Genomic DNA, 22,129 nt, shown 5'->3' with positions numbered 1-22,129 from the left:
AATGTCTGGAAGGCAATATTATGGGAAAGAGAAAAGTAAATATATTCCCAAAATCTTCATAAGGCTAAAACCAGAAAAAAAAATAAAGCGTAATAGAATTGATGCAAGCTAACTAATCAGATGTGAAATAACATCATATATACATATTGATCCAGTGGAATCAATGTTGTGCTAGGCAACATACAGGCAAAGGATGTCTCCATACTTCTGAGGGATGATTCATGAGAAAAATTACTCCTAGGTGCTCTCATTTCCACCAAGACAATTTGCAGTCCTGGCTCATTCTAATAGAAAACAAGGTTTATGGTATGTCATACACCATTATGTTCTGCTTATCTTACAGCTTTGTGTCTAGCTTATGGGAACTAGGATATAACTTTTTTCATTGAGGAACTGTTCTTGTGTCTTCCAGGATGCAAGACAGAGGCTGTGGCCGGACATTGCCTCTTACTTTAATGCTGAAGGAGACTTACTCTCCAGAAAGAGACAGCAGTAAGGGATATCCTGAAAATATGTCAGAAGCTTCATCTTACCATGACTTTTTCTGTGATTCCCTGTCAGACACACAGAATGGTGAATTTTCAAACGAACTTTCTGCCTTCCTTACCCAGGAGGAGATAAGTAAGAGCCTTGACATAGCTCGAGAAGCCATTGCCAATTCCATGGAGGAAGATGAGAACGCAGCACCAGACTTTACTCATTATCTCAACACCCCTCTTTCTAGCCCTTCAGAAACCCCTTCTTTCAGGGACACCGACCTGCATGAGCAAGACACTGTAGAGACACCTCAAGCAAGCAGTTGGACCCCATCTGCTGCAAGTCATGATCTCCCAAGGAATCAGAAAGAGCAATCCGCTGCACCTCAGACAGAGGATAGTTTTGTCCCAGTTTCTAGGAGACAAGGAAGCACCTCACCTTTTCTACCTGCTAGTCCCAGCTTTGTCAGAAGCCTGAAATTTTCAGAGAAAGGTGGTGCATGTGTGCCTAAGACAAGCCCAAACTCTGAATCGACATTGCAGGGTGAAGCTCCTTTCAAGAACAAGCTGTGTGACAAAGCTGCCACATTCATAGAGGAGTTATCATCTATATTTAGACAGGCAGCAAAGACAAGAGGCCGTAGTCCCGATGGGGACTCTTCTTCTCCAGACAGTGGATACCTGTCCCCTAATAAGAAACAACCAGCTTTAAGTACCTTGGTGAACCAGGAGTTTGACAAACCACATCAAGAGACTGAACCTGAGGAAAAATTACCTGCACTTCATCTGAATGGAGAGCACTATTCTGGAAGGGGGACCATCATGGAGAGCAAAATGGTCCTGTGCCGTCCCTTCATCAACATGGAAGAGCATGAACTTTCACCACCTCTATTCACTCAGAAGCTCCGGAGCCAGGAAGTTGCCGAAGGAAACAAAGTATTGCTGGAGTGCAGAGTTGCTGGCAACCCAGTCCCTGATGTCAGGTAAGTGCTAAGTCACCAGAAAGCATCACTTCATTGTGGAAGATACCTAAGGACAGGTGTGACACTGACTTGCTTAGAGGCAGTCACATAAGAGCAGTCAATCATGCAATTTTACAAAGCACACAGAATAACACATTCTAATGTCTTTATTTCGCTAGAATGTTTCACTCTGTTTGCTTGGGAAATTAAATTCTTGATTTAAGAGCCACATGGCAAAATTAGAAATAGAATTGGCTCTAGTAACATTCTATGTGATTGTTACTTCATCAATCTGGGTAAAAGAAGAGACAGCTTGCTCCTAAAGAACATATCTCAAGAAGCTGATACAGTTTTTACTGCTGATTAATTAGAATGTCTCCAAGAGCCATGTAAACTGTCTTTCTGAATTTTAACTCAGGCAGAATAATAAAATAAGAAGGCTTTTAATGACTGAGGAAATGAATAATGAGAAACATTGCTGACATAATAGTTGGTTGGTGTAAAACCAAGTATATTTTTAAGTAATCACATCAATATAAATTAATTTGTAACTTCTGTCTTGTTTCCCTTTTGACACACATAATTTTGCTATGTTAGCAGTCTGTAGATACAGCTATTACTGCATTGTGGCAAATATAATTCATGCTAATTTTTGGGCTCTTGCAAAGCTCCCTGACAGTAAATTAATACACTTTCATGGTCCATTCCCAAATTGGTTTTATTAAATAATTATTAATAATTCTCCATCTGGCAATTGAAAGAAGTTACTAACAAAAATTACTTTTTCAAAGTTTCCATTGAAAACAAATTTCCCCCTTCGCCTCTATTTCATTATGGATCCTCAAGAGAGGAAAAATATGGCAGCTACACCTCAAAAACTACTCATTTCGGAAGTCGATGCCCTTTTGCGTGTCCTTTCTGTAGTGACAGCGCCTTGGCTGAAGAGGTCACTCACACACAGCACGGGCGGCACAGAGCCCTCAAGTGAGCGCTGCTGTGGAGCCAAGGCTCGCTCAGGGGTTGAGAGACAGCAAACACTTGAGCGATCTTTGGGGGAGACTCCAAAGTCTGAATCTTGGGGAAAGGAGGGGATTCTTTCCAGATGAGAAAGCATGCAGAAGGATATATAGTGGATTTTTATCTATAAAAGCATTACTGGGAATTTCTAAACAGTTTAATAGTATCATCTAGGCTCATCACTGTCCTTCTTTCTGGATATGAAAAGGAGTTTCATGGTGTATCCTATGTATATCCAGTAAATAGTTAATTTGCTGCAGTGGAAAAAGACAAGCCTATTTAAAACCACCCACATATTGCAGAGCAAGTGAAGAATGTCTGTGCTACCTTCAGAAGTATTTTCTGTAAATGGGAGTTTTATATGGTTTAAAAATAAAGCAAAACATCAGTGATACAATAATAGTTGACCATTCTCTTGTATTTTGGTAATGAAAATAATCCAGTTTTCTAAAGCACTTTACTTAGACTATTGTTTCATTAGACTGGGTTTCTGGTAAAAGATATTAAGCTTTTTGTGAAGGTTTCTGAATAGGAAGAAAGTAGAAATGGACATTAGGAAAGCATCCTATTGCATTTCCAAAAGAAGAGCTATGGAACAAGGCGAACAGTTACCTGGTGTGAGAAGTGTAAGAGTGAGCATTTTGGCACATGCAAAATCTGTTCAACAGGAGATGCAGACAAGGGCATGAGCCAGGGCAGCCACAGTCTGTACATTTGCATATAGCAATACAATCTGTAGAAACCAAGCTTCAATTCTTCTGGTTTTCCCCAGAAAACCATTTCAATAACATAGCCACTGTAAAGGCTGTTTTTGGAACTCTGTATGATAAGTGTGATTAAAGCAGAAAGCAGTTAGGATTTTTGTGGGGTTTTTTGTTTGGTTTTATTTTTGCCTCAGCTGGGAAGAAAACTGGAAGCCACATTTCCTAAAGTCATAAAGAAGTAAATAGTTTAATGGTGACAAGAAACTCATTAAATTCTTATTTCACCAGGCACTCAAAAAGTTGTCCAGTGTAATAATGAATACAGCTGATATTTAAGCAGCATGAAGCACTGGCAACTATGAAATCATCCAATTGACACCAGAGCAAAAGGCCTTCAAAGGAATCAGTGCAGGCTTTTCTGGTCTTTTAGCATGTTAGTGTTTTTCTATGCCTCATATTTTATCCTGGACCCAAGTAATCTTTATAACTGCCTTTCTTCCCTTTCCATAGCTTTTTTGTAGCTAAACTTTCTAAGTCCTCAGCCTATACAAAGTTGAGCTAGAATTTTTCTTTATCCAGCTACTTTTCTTATGAGGATAAACATAACAATGTTGCAGAACCCTAGTATAATTGAAGAAAACATCAAATGTAGTGTAATGACAAGGTGTATATTTGAAGGTTATTCGATTAGGAAAACCTCTTAAATTTTAGGTTCCTTAGATGTTCATAGTCATACACAGCTGAAAGTAAAACAGTAAGTGTTATGGTTTGAGTGACAAAATTTGATAAAAGTAGCTTTGTACTGCAAGTAGGAAAAATGTATATTTTGATAGAAGAACCTACAACTAGAATCTTAGTGTTGAAATCCAAAAGAAAATAATCAGTTACATTTCAAGTATCATGTTTTTTTCAAAGTTCAATGTCTAACTTACTAGTTCCACTAGCAGAAAATCAGATTTCTTAAAATGAATATTTTGTCACTGGGCAGAAGAATTCTTATATTTCTCTAAGATTCCAGATTCCAGCCTAAGACCTTGGAAGGTACAGAGTGATTTAAAATGTTCCTAGGATATCTGCCTTCTAAAGAAGGTCTAAACACGTAAAATATAAGTTGAAACAAAATGTCTGTTACTTTCAAAACCAATTTATCAGTCAGTAGCTGTCCTTCAAAGTGCATCAGCAATGCTGTGTTTAAAATACTCATATTAGCCTTAAGCTAGCTAAAGCAAATCCCAGCTGTGTGTGACTTAGACCTCTTCAGCATTTGCCTCACCACCCGAATATTAAATTGCTTCAAAGCCTGGAGGTGTAAGCCATGATTAAAGTATTTTCCGAGATCTACCTTGAGCTGTAAGCTGTGATTAAAATATTTACAGATATTCACCCAGCTTCTGTAGCATGAGAGGTATTGGAATTTTTGTACAAAATATATTATTTTCCTTTTTCCACAGCAAATTGATGCAAAAAAATCCAAATCAAAGCTAAAAATAAGGCACTTTCCACATACTACATGACAAGAATGAGGTTTCTTTGCTTTAAGGAAATAATTTGCTGTCATTATAATCCTTTTCTTTTGTCTAGATTTGACTATAACAAATACCCCAAATCCCCACCTAGAACCATTACTTGCATGTAACCCAGAAATGTTCTTAGAAAATACAGAAACAAATGCAAAGTACAATTTAAATTTATAATAAAACGAAATTATGTTGACTTCTATAGCTTCAAAATCTTACCCAGTTTTACAGTCTTTAAAGGCTTTGAAGCCTAAAATGGCACCACCATGGTCCACCCATCAGGCACAGATGCAAATAAAATTGAACATCAGTCTAAGTCATGCTGAACACAAATCTACACAGCTGTGTAAAAACCCAAGTGTACAGGACAGCAGTGATTAAACTACCTACACAGCAGTTGGTAGTTTTAAGTCTTGGAAATTTGGTAGTTTTAAGTCTTGGTAAGAGGTGTCCCAGATGTAGTTTCTGTTTCTTTCCTGGATTTGATTTAAGGTAGGAAAAATCTGTGGTTTAGAGATAGAATTTAGTTTTATTTCTTGAAGTCTGTTATGAGTAGATTTTGTAGTTGTAGTGAAACACCAGTGCCTTGGTGGGAGATAGAGGTGTTCTACTAATTCTATAATGGCAAGGCTTTAGTTCTTCTTATTTTTATCAAATGTGAATAGTTATTTATGTATGTGTGGTAATGAGACATTCTTGACCATTCTAGGCGTCCTTGGTTAAAAACAAAACCTGTTTCATGAGTGTGTTCCTTGTTTTCTTGTACAAACTCTTTAACAGTCATTGTTGTGTTACTTTTTTACTTGTAGAATCCGAACTATTTAAGTTAGATCTTAGAATTAGATGGTGCATGTCCTGCTTTTAAAATATTCTCTTAGTTTATATGCATATTTGTGTTATTCAAGATGCAAGTTTTAGTGAAGATATTTTGTGATGAACTTGTTTAATGTTTTTGCTAATTCCATTTTTGTTTGCTTGACCCAGACCAAAATTTGCTTCTGAACTATGAAATGCTTAATGTGTTTTAAAAACAGAGTTTAGTAGATTACAAGCATTTTGTTAGCTACAGGGTTTGCAAAAATAATTAATAAAAGATAGAAAAGATTAGGATATATTCTGTGTGGGAGGAGAGGGCTCTTGTGACTTGAAAATTAGTAACAACTATATATATTATCCTTATGCAATAAAAAATCAAGTCCTGTATTGAACTTTGAGGTGATTCTTACCTGAGTCCCAAAATGTAATATTTTGCAATTAGAATTGATCTAAAATACTTCCACAATTTATGCAATTGTTTCTGCTCCATTATTTCATTGTTGGTATAATTCTTTATTAATATCTAGAACAGTGCAACAAGAAATAGTGGTTTTCTTATGCAACATTTTGTAAATAATAAGTGTCTCCAAAATATCTTGCATTTATTTCCTAAGGCTGATAATTCATTAAGTTAGTTGTAAATTGCTCACAAATATAAATATTTTTCTTATATTCACCCCATAGTTTTCTCTATTAAAATGTTTACTCAATAAAAATACTTTTATACAGAAATCTCCCATAGTCCTCTATTAATCTTTTCAGAGCAGAATCCTGCTAATCTGCCTTCTTACTACCCTTTTGCAGAGGGTGCTTGTAAAGAATGGAAGAATTTTCTTGTACCCAAGGAGTTCCTTGGGTCAAAAATGTTCTTTTTGCAGATCTGGATGTTTTTATGTGTATGGAGGGAGCATGACAACCATCTGAAAGTGTTAACAGCATTCTTATTGCTGAGATTAAATATAAAAATGTTGTTAGCCATTTCAATCTGGCAGTACACTCTTTTAAGAAATCTGCTCAACAGTAATATGTTGTCATTTAGTATTTTATTTACACTCAAATGAAGATAAAATATCTTCAATATCGTTCCCTTTCATATCAATATGAAAATTATATGTAAGCATCCTCAATATTTTTCTGTCACAATAATATTTTGTATTTCTCTTTATCAAAAATATCTTCTTTAGTTGGCCTTTTTTCTTCAGTTACAAGTCAACATAACAGCTATTTGCAGTTGACCTCAATATTCTTCTTCCCTACTCATTTATTTCCTTTTATACTCTTTGTTTATTGGACCATACCACGCAATTCTTGTGTCTTTTGTTTGTTTGCTTTTGCTGATTTTCAGATAAGGCCTGGCCATGTCCAGACATCCCTGGAGTTTGAATTTTCTTTCAGAGCAGATCTGGAATGTAGTGTTGAAAGTCACTTCAGTGACTTGTGAAGCTGCTCCTTAATTCTCCTTGTCTTAGAACAGTGCTCTGGACTAGTGTGCTTTGCTGGGGAATCGAGGGGTAGTAACCCAGGACAAATGGTAAAGGTATTGCAGGAGCTGCCTGTGGGGATTTGTGGCCTGCAGGTATTAGGTAGGGAGCATGCATCTTTCAGATTTTTCCTTTTCCATTCTCCATTCATTTTGTGGCAATAAGAAGCCACACCCTCAGGATTTTCTGCATCTGGGGAAAACACACAGTGGAGTTAAGGCCTGTGTAGGTCATGTATCCACTTGCTTTAAAAAACAGTGTGGCCTATCTGATCAATGCTAGTAGTGCATCAGTTTTCTTAACTTATGAGTAATAGTTCTTTTACCTTAGAACCACTTGGAAAGAAGATTTGCCATGGTGCTCCTTGAGAACAGCATTGGGGAGTCTCCTGTTGTATATGATTGTCTGGTTGCAGAGAGGGGCAGAGCGTAGTGCCATGTGGGTGTAGCCAGGTTGTTACTCTGTGGGAGTGACTGGTTACCACCTTGCTCCGTCTGTTCGTGGATGTGCCCATATGCACTGTTGGCCAAGGTGTTTTTCTAAGCAGGGAGAGGTATTAGGATTGCTTTGTTGATGTACCACACGATATTGGTTTCTGACATGGTAGTGTCACGGGCAATGAGGGTCATTAGGGATGTGCACATTCAGTGTTGTTCACCTGGCCTGGTCTTGTCCGATACTTCTGGGTATTCATCAATAGTCATACCCAGCCTATAGGAGGAACAGAGGAGGAGGATTATCTCCAGCCTTGCACTCCCTTTCCACTCCTCTTTCAGGACTGCTATAAAAGATTTTGAAAATTTAGGATTCTCTTTAGATGTTAAGAAAATCATCTTTTACTAAATTGTTATCTCAACCCATAGGCTCTGCTTTGGTCCCTCCCTCACCAGAAGGGGCAGGGGAAAGGGGAGTGGCTTATTTCAAGTTTAATTTCCTCCTGGAGTTAACCCACAATAATGATAACCAAATGTTTTGTTTGAGAGGGTGAGTTTTTTTTCCCTTGCTTGCCTGTCTAACACCACAGAGTACAATATTTAAAACAGGTACCTGGAATGAATGCATGGCTCTTTCCTATGTGAAATGATCTTTACAAAGTTCAGACTGTGATAACAGGATAATTTATATGGGTCTTATTAAATAAACAAATTGCTAGAAAACAGGCAGAGCAATCCACTGATCCATTACAAAGTGAGTATTCAAAGATCAAAAAGGATCTGTGGATGTGGTTGGGAAGGTGGCCTATGGGGACAGAAACTCTTTACTTGCTGGGTTTTGTAAAAGTCCCAGGGACGATCTGTAGATTCTAGACACTGAGGTTGTTCTTATATTTTGTTTATTTATTGTCTCTCTAGAAAAGTTTTGACTACATGATGTAAGCATTTCCTCATCTTTGTTATACAGGCTCTGTGGATCAGCAGGCTCTCTTTCTTTGGAGCTGTCATTTTTCATGAACGTGGAAATAGCTCTTGTAAATTTTGGGGTCTGAAAGTTTCATGCTTTTGTTTTGGTTTTTGTGCATGGTTTTTTTCATCCTGAAATTGGAAGAATAAAGCTTGTTAGGTGCATGAAGACAAGTGCTGCAAGAGGCAGTTGTAAAATCAACGGGATAGTTATTTGAACTAGAATTACTCTCTTAAACTGGAATTAGGAAGAGAATTCCAGCTCAAGTAGTTTATTTTTCTCTGTTTCTGAATGCCAGTGTCTCTGGTTTAGTTTTTCTGATTGCATTAGTGAGATTTTAAAAACATCTCAGTTCACTTCTTTTTTCTTTTTATTCTTCTTTTTCTGCCTCTCAGTAAAAGAATCCAGAACTAAAGTTCCTTGGTAATGCTCCCAAAATAAATAACGTATGGACTGGTATTTATAAAAAGACTCAAAGACTGGATGAAAATGTTATCAAAATACTTGATGGCTAACATGAAAAGCTTAAAAGTAAAGTAATAAAAATTATGCTGCTATCTAAATAGTAGAAAGAACATAAAGGACTTTTGCCATGTATTTACATAGGAATTGGATGAGACTTGGATGAACTTTAAAATAATGTGGCACCACATGTCTTCAGAAAGCTCTTTCACTACACAAGCTTTGTCCATGTTAAACATTTTTAGTTTAAAAACAAAGTTTAATTGAAGTAGTTTTGAAATACAGATTTTCCAGAAAAGTGGGGCTGAAACAGTGCCAGAAGCAGAATTCCAAGAGGCTGCTTTTACTTCATGTTTCAGAATTTATTTGTATAAATCTTATATGCTGTCTCAGGGCCTTTCTAGTATTGTGCAAAGCATCAACAGTCAAGAAGTCTGGCAGTGAGGAAATACATTAGCAATCTGCTTGTCATGGACTAATTGAAAGTGATCTGTGAAAATTAAAACTAAATGTAGCGGCTAAGTAGAACAGAGGCAGGATTGAACTGACATGATTTAGGCCTATTTTACTAGTAGTAAAAGAGAAGAAAACAGTAGTGAGGCTTTTCACAGAGAAGTGTTTGAAGTAAGTAATTCTGGCATCGTTACTTATCAGTGTTCAACAGGTATGAAGTGCCATTCCAAATCCCATTTACAATATCATGCTTAATACACTTTGACATGCTTGCTCATTTGCCTAAAGGCAGTACCACATCTTGAATTGTTTAAACTTTCTTAAGGGCAACTATAGCAGTTTATTAATGTTACTGAAACAGGACAAATCTTTTTAAAACACAATACATTTCTTTATAAATATAAATTAAGTAAAGACAAATATAACTTTGAAACTTGATGCTTTAAAGAGTCTTTCTAATAAAAAACTGTCCTGTCTGAAATATGCTGTGTAAATGCATTCTTGGCAATGTGAAAGCTACCTTTAAAGACATGGATAATGAAATTGAACAAATAGGACTTCTCTGCAAACATTCATAGCTGAAAACATTAAACTTCAGTTTGGGCTATTAGAGCTGTCAGGGTTTTGAGGAAGATAGGAAAGGCTATGGACTAAAAGCTTATGATGGAACAATCATAGAAGAAAAATCATTAAACAGCAGTGAATAATGAGCTTATTTTATTGGATCTGGACCCATCTGGAAAGTGTGGTTTTTTTCTAACAAGTGTTATCGTTTGATAGAGCTCTGTTAAGTGGGCTGGAACTGTGGTTCATTTACTAGTAAATGGACTTGCCTTTCCAGCCCATGCAATGGTGAAAGAAGGAGTAAAAGAAATTCCCTTGTCCTCCTATTCCCTGTAACATAGGAAAATAAACAAGTCGTGGAATTATAGGATGTCCTGATTTGGAAGAGACCCACGAGGATCATCCAAGTTCAAGTCCTTCTCATAGTATCCATATTTCCTTCCCTGAGCAAAAAGATATAAAGAAAGCAGGAAAGTTAAGGAGTTAGCTATGGAGGTTTTTATACCTTGTACAATTTTGCTCACATTTGGAGGTGTGTGGTGGGGGAAGAACATCAAGTAGACCTTTTATGTTGTCATGAGTTTTCACATTCCACGTGCTTTAGAAAAAAAAGTGAAGATTAAAAGATTATTCCGGATTTTTACACTTTGGGGTATTTTAAAATGATGTAGTTATGTAGTGAGGCTTTAAGATAGCAGAACAAAAAAGTTTGAAAGCTTAGCTTTGTACAGAATAAATCTTAACTAAGATATTGTCCCCTTAGAGATTTAGGTGTTTCTTAGCTTTTGTCATCAAGAAAAATTTTCACATGTATTAATTTAAGAAATGGACTTAATTTCTATTTCTGTGCCTCTGTAAGTTCCCTTATCTGAAGTGACTCACAGAAAGGGAACTGATCAGTAGGAATAGGAAAAAAATTGCAAGCAGCTGAAACACTGAGGGACTTAAGTATTGAAAACTTAAATCAATATCCATATGGTATTTTTCTATAAATCAGGAAATTAGCATAATTCTTAAATAAGTAGCTAGTCTGGGTAAAGAAAAGGGGCTGTTTTATTAAGTAAATCAAGAGGAATAATTCAACTAGATAATTTCACCTGTATTTACAAAGGGAAAGTTTCGGAAGGGCCGAACACCTGTACTGCATGTTCAAAGTGTGAATTACTGACCTGTCTCCAAGAACCTCACTGCCTTCAAGTAGTGTGATGCTACTCAGCATAGATGAGTACACAGCTTAGGACTGGGAGTAGTATGAACTTGAATAGGTCTGACTTCCTGTGGGAAAGGGAAATAAGTTAAAATGCCTGGAGGATTGGAGGTAATTAACAGATAGAATGACTCCTAAAATACTGGGGTTCTTTTTTTTTCTCAGCTACCTGCAGGTCAAAACAGATATTTAGGATATTTAGGATATTTAGGATTAGATTCAGGATAGATTTTAAGAGACTAAAATTTTTCTGCCACAAATCTGTTATGAAGACGTATCTGTTATATTTCCTTTAGTCTAATGCTGACATGCTGCTTCAAATCAAAGTGATTCATTGTTTCATGTTATTAATATTATGTACTTGCAATTCATGCATACATTAGCATTATAAAAATAGCTTACTTTGCAGTTATGCGGTGCTTTTCACGTGAGCATTGCAGTGCTTTATAAAAACAGTTTGTATAATATGTGAACAGCTTTTCTTTTTCTCCTCTTATGTGATAAAATCGTGCTTTTCAGGCGGCCAAGGGAAAAAGTTTAGACAAATAGAATCCATCTCTCATTTGTAGTACAACTGATGGGCACCTATTGCTAACTGTGAACTCTTTTAATATCACAGAGAATGTGAGCACATTGCTTTTAGAGCAAGTTATTCAATCTAGACTACTGGTTCCCCATTTTCAAGTGAGACTAAGAGAATTTATCCTAATCTTTGTGAAAACAAACTTCAGTTCTGATTTTTGGGAAAGGCCCATATTCAGGCAATTTTTATGGGACGTGTTATGAATCTCCTATGAACTTGTGTGAATTCACTTTTCCAATTGAAACGCATTACCTGATAAATCTATTATTGACTCTGTTTTGTACAGAGCCTTGCCAGATCTCCTTACCCTCCAGCATCAATGAAACTAGCAGTTGCAGTAATCTCAGTAGACCTAAGTATGTTTCTTTTATTCGTTTTATTTTTTTTTTCTTTTTTAAAAAAAATTAATCTTACTAATCTTAACATTTGCAGCAGGGATTATTACAACCTGAACCGTGACTCAGTGTTTTAATAGGGTTTATACAGCTGCAAGAACAAACATGGGACAAACAAAAGCATAGCAGTCTAGAAACAGAAGTCCTCACTTAAGTTAAAGTTCTATTTACACCCAGTTTACATGGTGTTCTATTAAGTTTAGTTTCCAGTCCACAGGAGTTTTGAGAAACAAGCTGAAGGCAAAACCATTGTTCTGTAAGTAGGTTGCCCTTTTCTGCGTCAAGAACTGTAGGACTAGTACCAAGGTACAGGTACGTAGATTAGAACAATTTATCCATTTACTGCAATTCAAAGTGAAATGTCTCCTTTATTTACTGAAATTTGCATAGTGGTGGCTGGCAACACTGTAGCTGCACTTTTGGCAGCTATCTGTGCTTACCCATGCAATAGCTTCATTAGATAAGGAATGTCAGAGACGAAATAAGCAGCTCCTGATTCCTTAGAAAGGCTCTCCACACAGCTAATAAAGATTCTTGGAATGCAAATGTCTGACAGTGGGAGATATGAGGAACCACAGACCTTATGTGTGGCTCTTCCCATATATGACTAAGGCATTCTGTGAATTGGCAGTGCAAGAAAACTACACTGCATGCAAATGAAACGAAAGGACTGAAGAAACAGCCACTGCTTTGGAATGCTAGAGAGAGGCCTAAGGCACAGCCTTTACTGGCACTTTTTCTTTGCTAGTACAATCTGGTTTTGACATCTCTTTTAGGACTCCCACTGCTATCATCAAAAATCTTACCTCCTGCTCATAAGTGATAAAGCTGAGGTTACTGGGAGCAGATTTAGAAGGAATTCTACAATCTGACTCCTTTTCTGCCAGTCACATTGTCTTTCAATAGAAATATCCTTTGCTTGTTTCTACTAATTAAACCTCAAGTTGAACATTATAAAGATACCTAAACATAGAACAGAACAGGTGAAGTTCCTAGTGTTTTACTGTATACTTTTTGTCTATATTACTAATGGAGTATTCTGCTTTAGAAATTGATTTTAGTAATTTAAAAAAAAAAAGATACTTTTTTTTGTGGTAAAGTATTTAATACTACTATCTGTGCCTATCCCTTTTTTGCTTCTCCTAAAACCTGTATTTCAAGTAACAGCAATTTCTTTTCTCAAAAGGGAAATTATCTCTGAGAAATAAAGTGCCTTCATAACCCTTTATATCTGTCTACCAAGAGTCTTCATCTCTCCCTACTTTTTCCTTAGGTATTCAGAAAATTTTCTTTTTCGCAGTATAAAATAGTTCCACTCATGCATAGGATACAGAATCTAAATCTAGGGACATTTCTTCCTCAGATTACGTCTGGTTTTCAAATACAATTTGGAGATTGAAGCAGGCTATGGAAACTCAGCTGCAGGTGTGTTGATTAGAACAAGGAAGCTCCATGATGTGTTGCAAGGTATTTTACTGAGATGCTAATTCTGCTCCCACTAGAATACAATTAAGACTTTCAAGTAGTTGTACCTCTACTTTAGCCTCTTGCTGTCTTTTTGTTTCTTTTTAACTGCCTCAGCTGAGCTAGTACATTTAGGTACATGGAACGTGGGCTGTCCTCCATTTCCAAAGAGTGATGCTGATTTTTCTTGTCTTCCCACAAATAGAACAAGTCCGCCCTCAATATGAAGTTCTTGATATGTGAAATGTGTTAAGACTTTCATCAAAATGCCGTTCTGTTGTTCTTTAGAAGAACTCTGTTTCTTTTAGTTGCTTAGTAAGTTTTCATCCTTTGAATTCTTTTTTGATTGCTGTTTGGTGAGTAGTGCACAGGGCATAGCTTCACACCATTTTATTTTTGCCTTGTATATTATATTGGTTCTATTTTCTTACTTGCTCATTTACTCCTAGTAAGTAGCACAAATACAGTTTCTTAATACCTTTCCCTGTACTCAAAATGGAAACCATCTAGTTAGTTATATAATCTCCCTCAAAATAGTTGGTCATATAGGAGGCATCTAATAATAGTCTTTAAACAGAAATGCTTTTTTCCCTCATTGGTCATTAAAAAACTGTGACTAAATTCATGGCTGACTTAAAAATAAGTAAAGATTACAAGATCCCTGTAAGACATTAAGACATTAAGAATGGAAGCATCAAAAACTTTGAATATGTGAAATCAATTCTGAAAGATACTGGAGCACAGGAGGTAGTGGCAGGGGGGTTTAACACTATTCCATTACCCATTCCATGTATATTACACGTATATCTTAGGGCATGGCATTAAACTTTTCATTCCAGTCTTGAAAAGTGTAATGATAATTCTTAACACCCACTATCTGAAGTAAAAGGGATTTCAGTGGCAACTTAACACACATGTAATCTTTGCTATAAAATAATTGTTTGCACCTTTGTTTAGAGTGACAGTAGGCTATTTAAAATGTGGAGTTTCTTTGTAACCTAATCTTCTCAGGGGGAAGACACATGACTGTCAATCTCAGGGAAAGTCACTTATTTTACCATACAGAACTGCTTTGCTTTTCCTTACTTAAATAAAAATAAAAACAGCAACAACAAAGCACCAAAACAAAAGAAAACCCAACCGGCCAAATAAAAAACCAACAAAACCCAGCAACAATGGAACAAATTGCATGGTATATTGAAGATTACTGAAACAAACATGATGGAAATTAAAATGAAGGAGTGGTGGTTGACATACATGAGCATATTTCTAATCCATTTTAAGAAGATGCTATTTATTCAGTTTTAAGCATAGATGTTTCTGTGAGAACTTTAATTAGTCATTTTCCATGTTTATTTCAGTGAATGTAGGTTTCATATTGTGCTTAGGGTATCACCAGTATTATTTGAACTTTATGGCCCCAAAACAAAATATATGAATAAGTGGAAATGAGATTGTCATCTATTTGAAGTCCTATGAGGCAGTTTAAAGAACTACTGTGTTGTTTTTTTTAAAAAAAACAAAACTATTTAACACTCAGTATCAAATATTCAATCTGGCACATATCTTGACTTCCAAGAAAACCTTGTATTGTGGGCCAAAGGGAAAAAAGGAGGAGGAGAATTTCTGAGGCTTCTACAATACTGCAGGCAGCTGGTATTCTAAAATTAATCTTTCTTTCATAAGCTGAAGCAGGATAGCTTCAGCTATAAGATCAATTATATCAGATGTTCTGCTAGGTTTATTTAGTGAATCTTATAGAATAAAACTGAACCTTTTCTCAGCTTCCTGAAGAATGGAATGACAAAATCTTTGAGATTGACCATTTAGGCTGGAGGGAGATTGATTTTTGATAGATGCAGTTCTTCTACATAATAGCTCTGGGAAAGTTTTGAATTATTCCTGCTAGTTATACCGCTAGTTATTCAGAGTTTGGCAGGGAGAGGAGGAAAGCACTATTTTAGTACTGCCTTATTCCAAGCTCTTGTACTAAAGAGTTCTCTTAAACCCAAGGTCCTGAATAAATACAAAAGCACAATATGTTGAAAAGGACTCCATTGCAAAGGGTCTTGTTTCAGGCCCATGATAAGTCTGCAGTCATATTTTGCAATGGCTTGGAAGTGTCCACTTCTCATTTGGTAGTTAAGTAAAGCAAGAGGAATTTGCATGGGCATGGTAGATTGATTCAGAAGCCTGTCCGTGTTTAAAGAGAGCAAGCAAGAGACAGGAAGGTTCCTGACTGTTAGTTCAGTATTCTAACAATCTTTCATACTTTAAAGCTTCCACAAAGCAAGCATGTTGCACAATGAGTTCCAATTTCAAAACGCTCTGTATCATAAACATGATGCTATAAGCAGAAAGCTAGGAGACTGATTTCAAGTCTTACAGACTAATGTACTTTCTGCTTTTTTCTCAAGTCTTAAGCTCCTGTAATGAAAAATGGGCATCAGTGAGAGCTAACTGTGGTGCAGGGCAAGCTAGTGAACAGAAAAGAGCTTTGCATTCTATCTGATGTAACAAGCTCGCAGAACTAAAGAAATCTGTAGAACAACAGACCTTATGGTCCCTCAGTTACTGACTCTCCTAATGGACCACAAAGATATCACACAGTGCAAGAAAGGCAAGTACCACTTAGGCCTGTAAGCATTAAGCATAGCTGGTTGGATGGAGCTTGCAGTTTGCAATATTATTATTATTATTATTATTATTATTATTATTATTATTATTAACTACTGTTTCTTCTAATCTTGTGAGAGTGTTGCCATTTTCACTAGACTTGAGTTTTACTGCATTTTTACAGCTCTACTGCACCCTAACTATAGCCACCTCTCATCTGGAATATAGAATTTCATGAAGTCACTCTTTTGTAAAGAATGACTGTGACAAGGCTGTGGTGGTTGTAACCAGAGCATCAAGTCCCATTCCAGAGCTACTATTAGAGTTTAGAACTCCTGACCCCTTTATTCTGCTCCTTGTTAACAAATCTGCCTATGCCTGCTGAAGTCTGTCCCACACATACAAACAGACAGTGTTATGAAAAGATGGTAGTCTACCATGCTTTCACAATACACCGTGTCTCTCATGCAAACCTCTGTATTGGCCCCTTGATGCTCAAAAAACCCCATTTCTTCCAGGAAGACAAATTAGAAATGCTCTGTGTAATTTCACTAAACCCAGCAAGTTCTGTACAGATTCTCTTGTCTTGGTTTGAAAACAAAACTGCTTTTGTGTTGCTTTTCTGCAGGAATCAGGAAAGGAACTTGATGCGACAAAAACAAATGACAATTGTTGCAAGTTTTTAAAATGTATCTGAATGGTTTTTCTTATTTGCATGTGGTTATATTATTTCTAGATTTTGGATTTAGAGAAATAAAACTATCCTCACTTAATATTTGAATCCCTTTCACTTTTCTAATTTTATGTTTCGTAAAACCTTATAGCTTGAGAACCCTTTGAGAGTAGTCATCATTGATCTAACAGAATACTTTTGATATTTGTCACAGCATGAAGGCAAAATGAAGAAATGCTGAGATTTTATGATGTTTTTCTTCAGAGCAGCTACTAAAAATACCAATGGAAAAAATGTTGATCTGTGTTAGGGCCAAATATTGGCTAGAAAGGAAGTGTTTTGATTACATTGTAGTAGTATGAAGTATTGCCTAAATAATGAAAGGCAAAAGGCCTCTTACTAAATAATCTCTTTGGCCATCAGCCAGAACAGGAAATTTTCTCTGGGAGAGTGAAGGTATCAAGTAACTTGAAAAGTAATATATTTTTAAAGACACTAACTTCATTTCACATTGCTTTCTAGAATTAGATTGTCACCTTAAAGAAAAGAACTTCTTGTTTGAAAAGTGGACTGCAGTCTAACTCTTTTTAGGTATTTATTTAAAATATGCTTTAATTGGATAGGGAAGAGGGGGAAAAGTATAGAATACCATTGTTTTAGTAAGAACCTTTATTACTAGTGCATAACAGTATACTGGGAAATATACTAGAAAACAGCATATATTATTCATGACTGTAGTACAAATGTGTCACCATAAAGTCAAACACTCCAATACCATATTTGCAGTATTTCATTTAACAGAGCTGACTCTTGGCACAGTCAATGTCAGCAATAAATCCTGAAAAGTTCAGTGATGGGTCCTGCAATTATATTCTGCTTCTCCTGTGTATTCTACCAAGTGAGGTTGTTCACTTTTTTGAAAGTCTTTGTGGCAAGACCATTGTATGAATGAATCTATACAAGACTAAGGCAGGAGAAGAAGCAGGGATGAAGAGGAAGGCTGTAGATGGTTGGCGGGATTACAAATCAATCTTGGAAGGATTTCGGTTACTAACTGAACCTTTAAAAGAACTGTTATTTATTGTACAGTAAACTTCATGCTGCTAAAATTTGAACAGTGAAAATGGGTTTTGCTCAAGACAGTTGGAAATTGTTGACTACTATTCTACTTGTGGGGACAAAGCTACCACAGTATGTACTAAAAAAGGTCTGTTTTAGGAAGCACACCAGTTTATAATGCTTTTGAAATGTCACTAACTGTATTACATTTGTTATATGAATTGTGATGGTGGTTATTTCTTGTCTCAGTGAATAATTGAACAGTCACAATATTCATGTACTTCATGGTGAAGTAGAGGGAGTTAAGACTTAGACAAAAACATTCTATTCCATCAAGGCAGCCTGATCCCCTCTCTTGCTCAAGTAGGATGGATGTTGCAACAGAAACTGTCTTGGAGGAAATGTGGGATTCCTTCTTCTTTATCAGTCTTGTGCAGGAGTTCTACCATGGATAACATGGGAGAATCAGCATCAGTCCTGCTAGTTCTGCATGCATTCTGGTTCATAGTGCCAGATACTGTAATGACATCACATCATAAATTATTTCTTTGGGGGCATCCACACCTCCCTTAATTATTTCTATCCTTTGAAGACTTGCTGATTACAGCTTCGTTATCCCTTAACTTCAAAAGTCCCAACCCATTAAAAGGTTCTGGGAAGAATTTTGTGACTAAGGGTGTGGGATTTTTAGGTTTTTTCTTTTTAAGAGAGGAATGAGCAGAAAATTAGGTGTTTAGTTTGCCTGAATTAAAAGAAAATGGTGCCCGGTAATATATATATTATCCTGCCAGTTCTTTAGGGCATATTTTGAAATTTGATACAGGGCAACCTTTGTGCTAGAGATGTGCCTTTTGCCACTCCTGTGAAAATACACTCAGAGCTGGCCAAGTTGCAACCTGCAGTTCTTTCTGGATTTGTATGTAGTTCCATGATTGAGGAATTTTGCCCTAAAGCAAAGATTATGTACTGTACTTGCTATGTTCATCTCAGAACCCAATCCAAGAAGCATAAAACCTTTACAGGCTGGCGGATTTCTGTGCTCTCCATTAGGCTAAAGAGACTGGGACAGTTTGAAAAGAAGCTTTGGATGGGAGTATAGGGTGCACTGAATGACAAGAGGCCACTGTCAGGAGCTGTGAACAAGCTGGGAACTGACCACATAAAAGCTCTTGAAAACCAGGGCAAGAGGGAAGGACAGAGTGCCTGGTTAAGAATGCTGGAATTGCAGTCCAGTAAGGATAAATGGAAGGAGATGGAAAACAGAGAAAACTGAATGAGAGGTCAGGAGGCTGTGCTTGGAAATGTGAAGTACATGGTTTAGGGCTGCCTATACAAAAAGATAGAGCCATATAAAGGATGGGACCAGGGTGGGTGGGGACAAAAGTGTTCAACTCTCACTTGCTGTTTAGTAAGAATTTCTCATAGTAGATGAAAACATTCTGATGTGATTTCATGCCTTTTGTAATGTTGTATGATAGAACTTACCTTGTTGGCTAGTTCCAAGAAACATAAAAATGCCTTCAGTTCTAAATAATTATTGAAGTTATAAAGTTAATGACTCAAAATGTAGAAAACCAGGTTTCACTCAAACAGTACACTACATGATTTGGTTATATAACCACATTTGCTGCCCCCTCCCACATGGTCTTATTCAGCAGATACAATAGAGGGGTAAAATCAAGAAAGGAATTTTGTGGGATTCATAGTTTTTTTGTTGTTGTTGCTGGAGCTGGAAAACTCCAGGTATTGAACGACTATGCATGGTTATTGAATGAATACTGAAGATCACACATGTTATTCTAGGTAATGAGGTCAGTGTTTTCAGCTGCAACTGAAACAAATAGAAATTCTGCTCTAAATATATTCTGTATTATTTGCTCTCTGAATAAACCAGTTCCTAAATATTTCATATTGAATTTTGCAATCCCCTTTGCTAAGCACTGATAACACTTTTTATATAATTTTTTATTCTGAAAAGGAGTTGCTTATGAATTGTTCGTGTAGAGAGAAATAAAAAGACAACAAATACTTATAATAGTTTTAAAAGTAGGTAGACATTATGTAGCAAAGAAGTTCAAATGTTGTTTGATGAAATCAATATTCTGAAGGAGATAGAACAGGAATAGACACGGCTATATAAAGTTAAGGAAAACAGAGAGAGAACAGGCTCCTTTCAATCTCTCAGATCCTTATTCTTGCCCCTCCTGTGCTATTAGTATATGTTGGAAAAAACCCGGTAATGAACAGTCCCATCCTTTCCTCTCCCAACCACCATTATCTGCTCAGCTGATTCTCTCCAGAGTATGTGTTTGCTATTTGGCATTTCCTAGCATCTGAGTGCTTAACCTCTTAGCAATGCTTTTTAATGCACTAGGCTTGTATGCAATGCCTTTTCTTTCCAAATATAATACCGAGAGCTCAGAACCCTCTGTCAGTCATTACTCATGAGGTGCACAAAGTCAGCTTGTCAGATATACAGCTGCTCCACCTGACTTTTAAAAAAACCCAATAAACTGTGAAATTATTTTTAGAATGATTGTTTAACCTGTGGTTGGAAAAGATTAAAATACATTACAAATTTGATGTGCCTTTTGAAAAAACATGAGGTATCATTCCTCCAAATCTTCTAAAAAGAAAGGCCAACAACAATGGTATGGAAATTAAAGTTTCTACTAAATGTGTGGTTGTGAGGCATGAGTTGAACATTCTCCAAACACATAAAAATGACCAGTTTTACCTGTGGGGAGTATTTTATCTACACATTTTATTCAAACAATACCCGTTCTTATCAACCAGAACCAGGTTCAGTCTTGTTAATGGGATGAATTGGCAATGACTCCTGTCTACATAGCAACCAGCAAATATTGTTCCAGTGGTCCAGAGCAGGCAGTGAGAGGTGGGGCACTCTGGGGCAGCTTTACTCATGCCCATAGCACTGTGCTGCAATTCCTCCTCCTGACAACCCCCCTTCCCGCTTCAAGGATGTGAACATTTTTGAGTATGATCTCATCTGAAAATCTCAAATACTTGGCAGTTTTATGACAGGAAAGTATTACAAAGTGCTGAGGTTTGCTTCATGAAGAATTTAGGTAGGAAGCAATTTTAATTTTCTGTTTTTAATGACTTACAAATATTTACCAAAAATCATAATTATGCTAACTTATTCCTAATTTCAGTAAGAGTTTGTGTGTGCAGTATTTAGTGTTTGCAAGTCCTCATTGTCCTTAGGGCCTCTTAGTGGAAGTGCACTCACCTACTTTTTATTGTTCATAAACAGGCAGTGACTGGGAAAAAAAGAAATCTTTTCACTAGTATTGTTTATAAGATTTTAACATCTGCCACCTAGTAACACCTCTTTAATTTTGTTCAGAAATTCTTCATTTTGTTGCTGAAATGCCCTTACTTAACTCTGGGTAGAAGAATAAACTGTGAAATACTGTATTGCCTCCTTTTCCTTTTATATTTTCTTAGTATGGAATATACATCTTTATAAAGGAAATACTTAATGTATCCAAAGAGATTAACTATATAAGTCAGCAAGTATTGGGACATTTAACATGGGTGGTTTTTATAAGTTTTTATTCATTTTATGGTGTTTTCTATATAAAAACAATTTCTATTATAGAGACTTCCGTTTCCATTTTAGTTTAAACCCAGTATTTGAGGTTTTTGAGTAGAAGTTTTAACAGGTATATATTACATTAGTGAATAGGATAAATAATAATATCATGAACTTTTTGCATATATGGTAGGGAATCTAGGTTTTAAGTCCTTTGGGGCCAATACAGAAAATGCTGTCTTTACTTTTGGTTTAATTATTCTTTTAGAAATACAGTTATTTTATGTTTTAAAGATGCTCTTTCTGACTTGAGGAGAGAGGTGAAATTAGATTATATATGCCAATAGTAGAAACAAAGGTCCAAAAATATTAAAAATACAAAAGTAGTTTTTCTTCCAAATTCTAAACTCAAATTTAAAACTGAGGTATTTTGAATCTAAAGAGTTACTTGAAGTTTAATTTTTTTAGCATTCAGTGTAGGTGTCTGACTTCAAATTCATTAAATAAAACCTGCCACTTTCATACATGAATCCAAAGCAGTAGGATTACATTCTCGAAAGCTATTTGCTGTGGACCGCTTTCAATCAGTACTGTGGAGGTATGGTCTATCAGATGTTTTCTCTTGAAGTCAGAAAGAACAGTTGTTTAAATGTGCAGTGTCCATATAAAGGTTAGCGCTTATGCAAATTTTTAATACAAAATAATTTCCCATGCCATAAA

The 22,129-nt window shown here is 36.2% G+C and overlaps 1 protein-coding gene across 5 annotated transcripts in view; it reads left to right on the top strand.

Annotated features, from left to right (window-relative positions):
• PALLD (palladin, cytoskeletal associated protein) overlaps positions 1–22,129 on the top strand; it is a 183,930-nt gene that overhangs the window by 2,624 nt on the left and 159,177 nt on the right. For all 5 annotated transcript variants that reach the window (XM_031057202.1, XM_031057296.1, XM_031057345.1 and 2 more), the window contains exon 2: positions 413–1,459. In XM_031057202.1, coding sequence (XP_030913062.1) covers positions 414–1,459 — 1,046 coding nt within the window. In that variant the 5' untranslated portion in view covers position 413. The remainder of the gene's footprint in view (positions 1–412; positions 1,460–22,129) is intronic.

The sequence above is a fragment of the Geospiza fortis genome, unplaced genomic scaffold (genome assembly GCF_000277835.1).
Source record: "Geospiza fortis unplaced genomic scaffold, GeoFor_1.0 scaffold40, whole genome shotgun sequence".
Classification (NCBI taxonomy): domain Eukaryota; kingdom Metazoa; phylum Chordata; class Aves; order Passeriformes; family Thraupidae; genus Geospiza; species Geospiza fortis.
The sequence above is the reverse complement of the archived record's forward strand: the minus strand, read 5'-3'. Positions and strand labels throughout refer to the sequence as shown.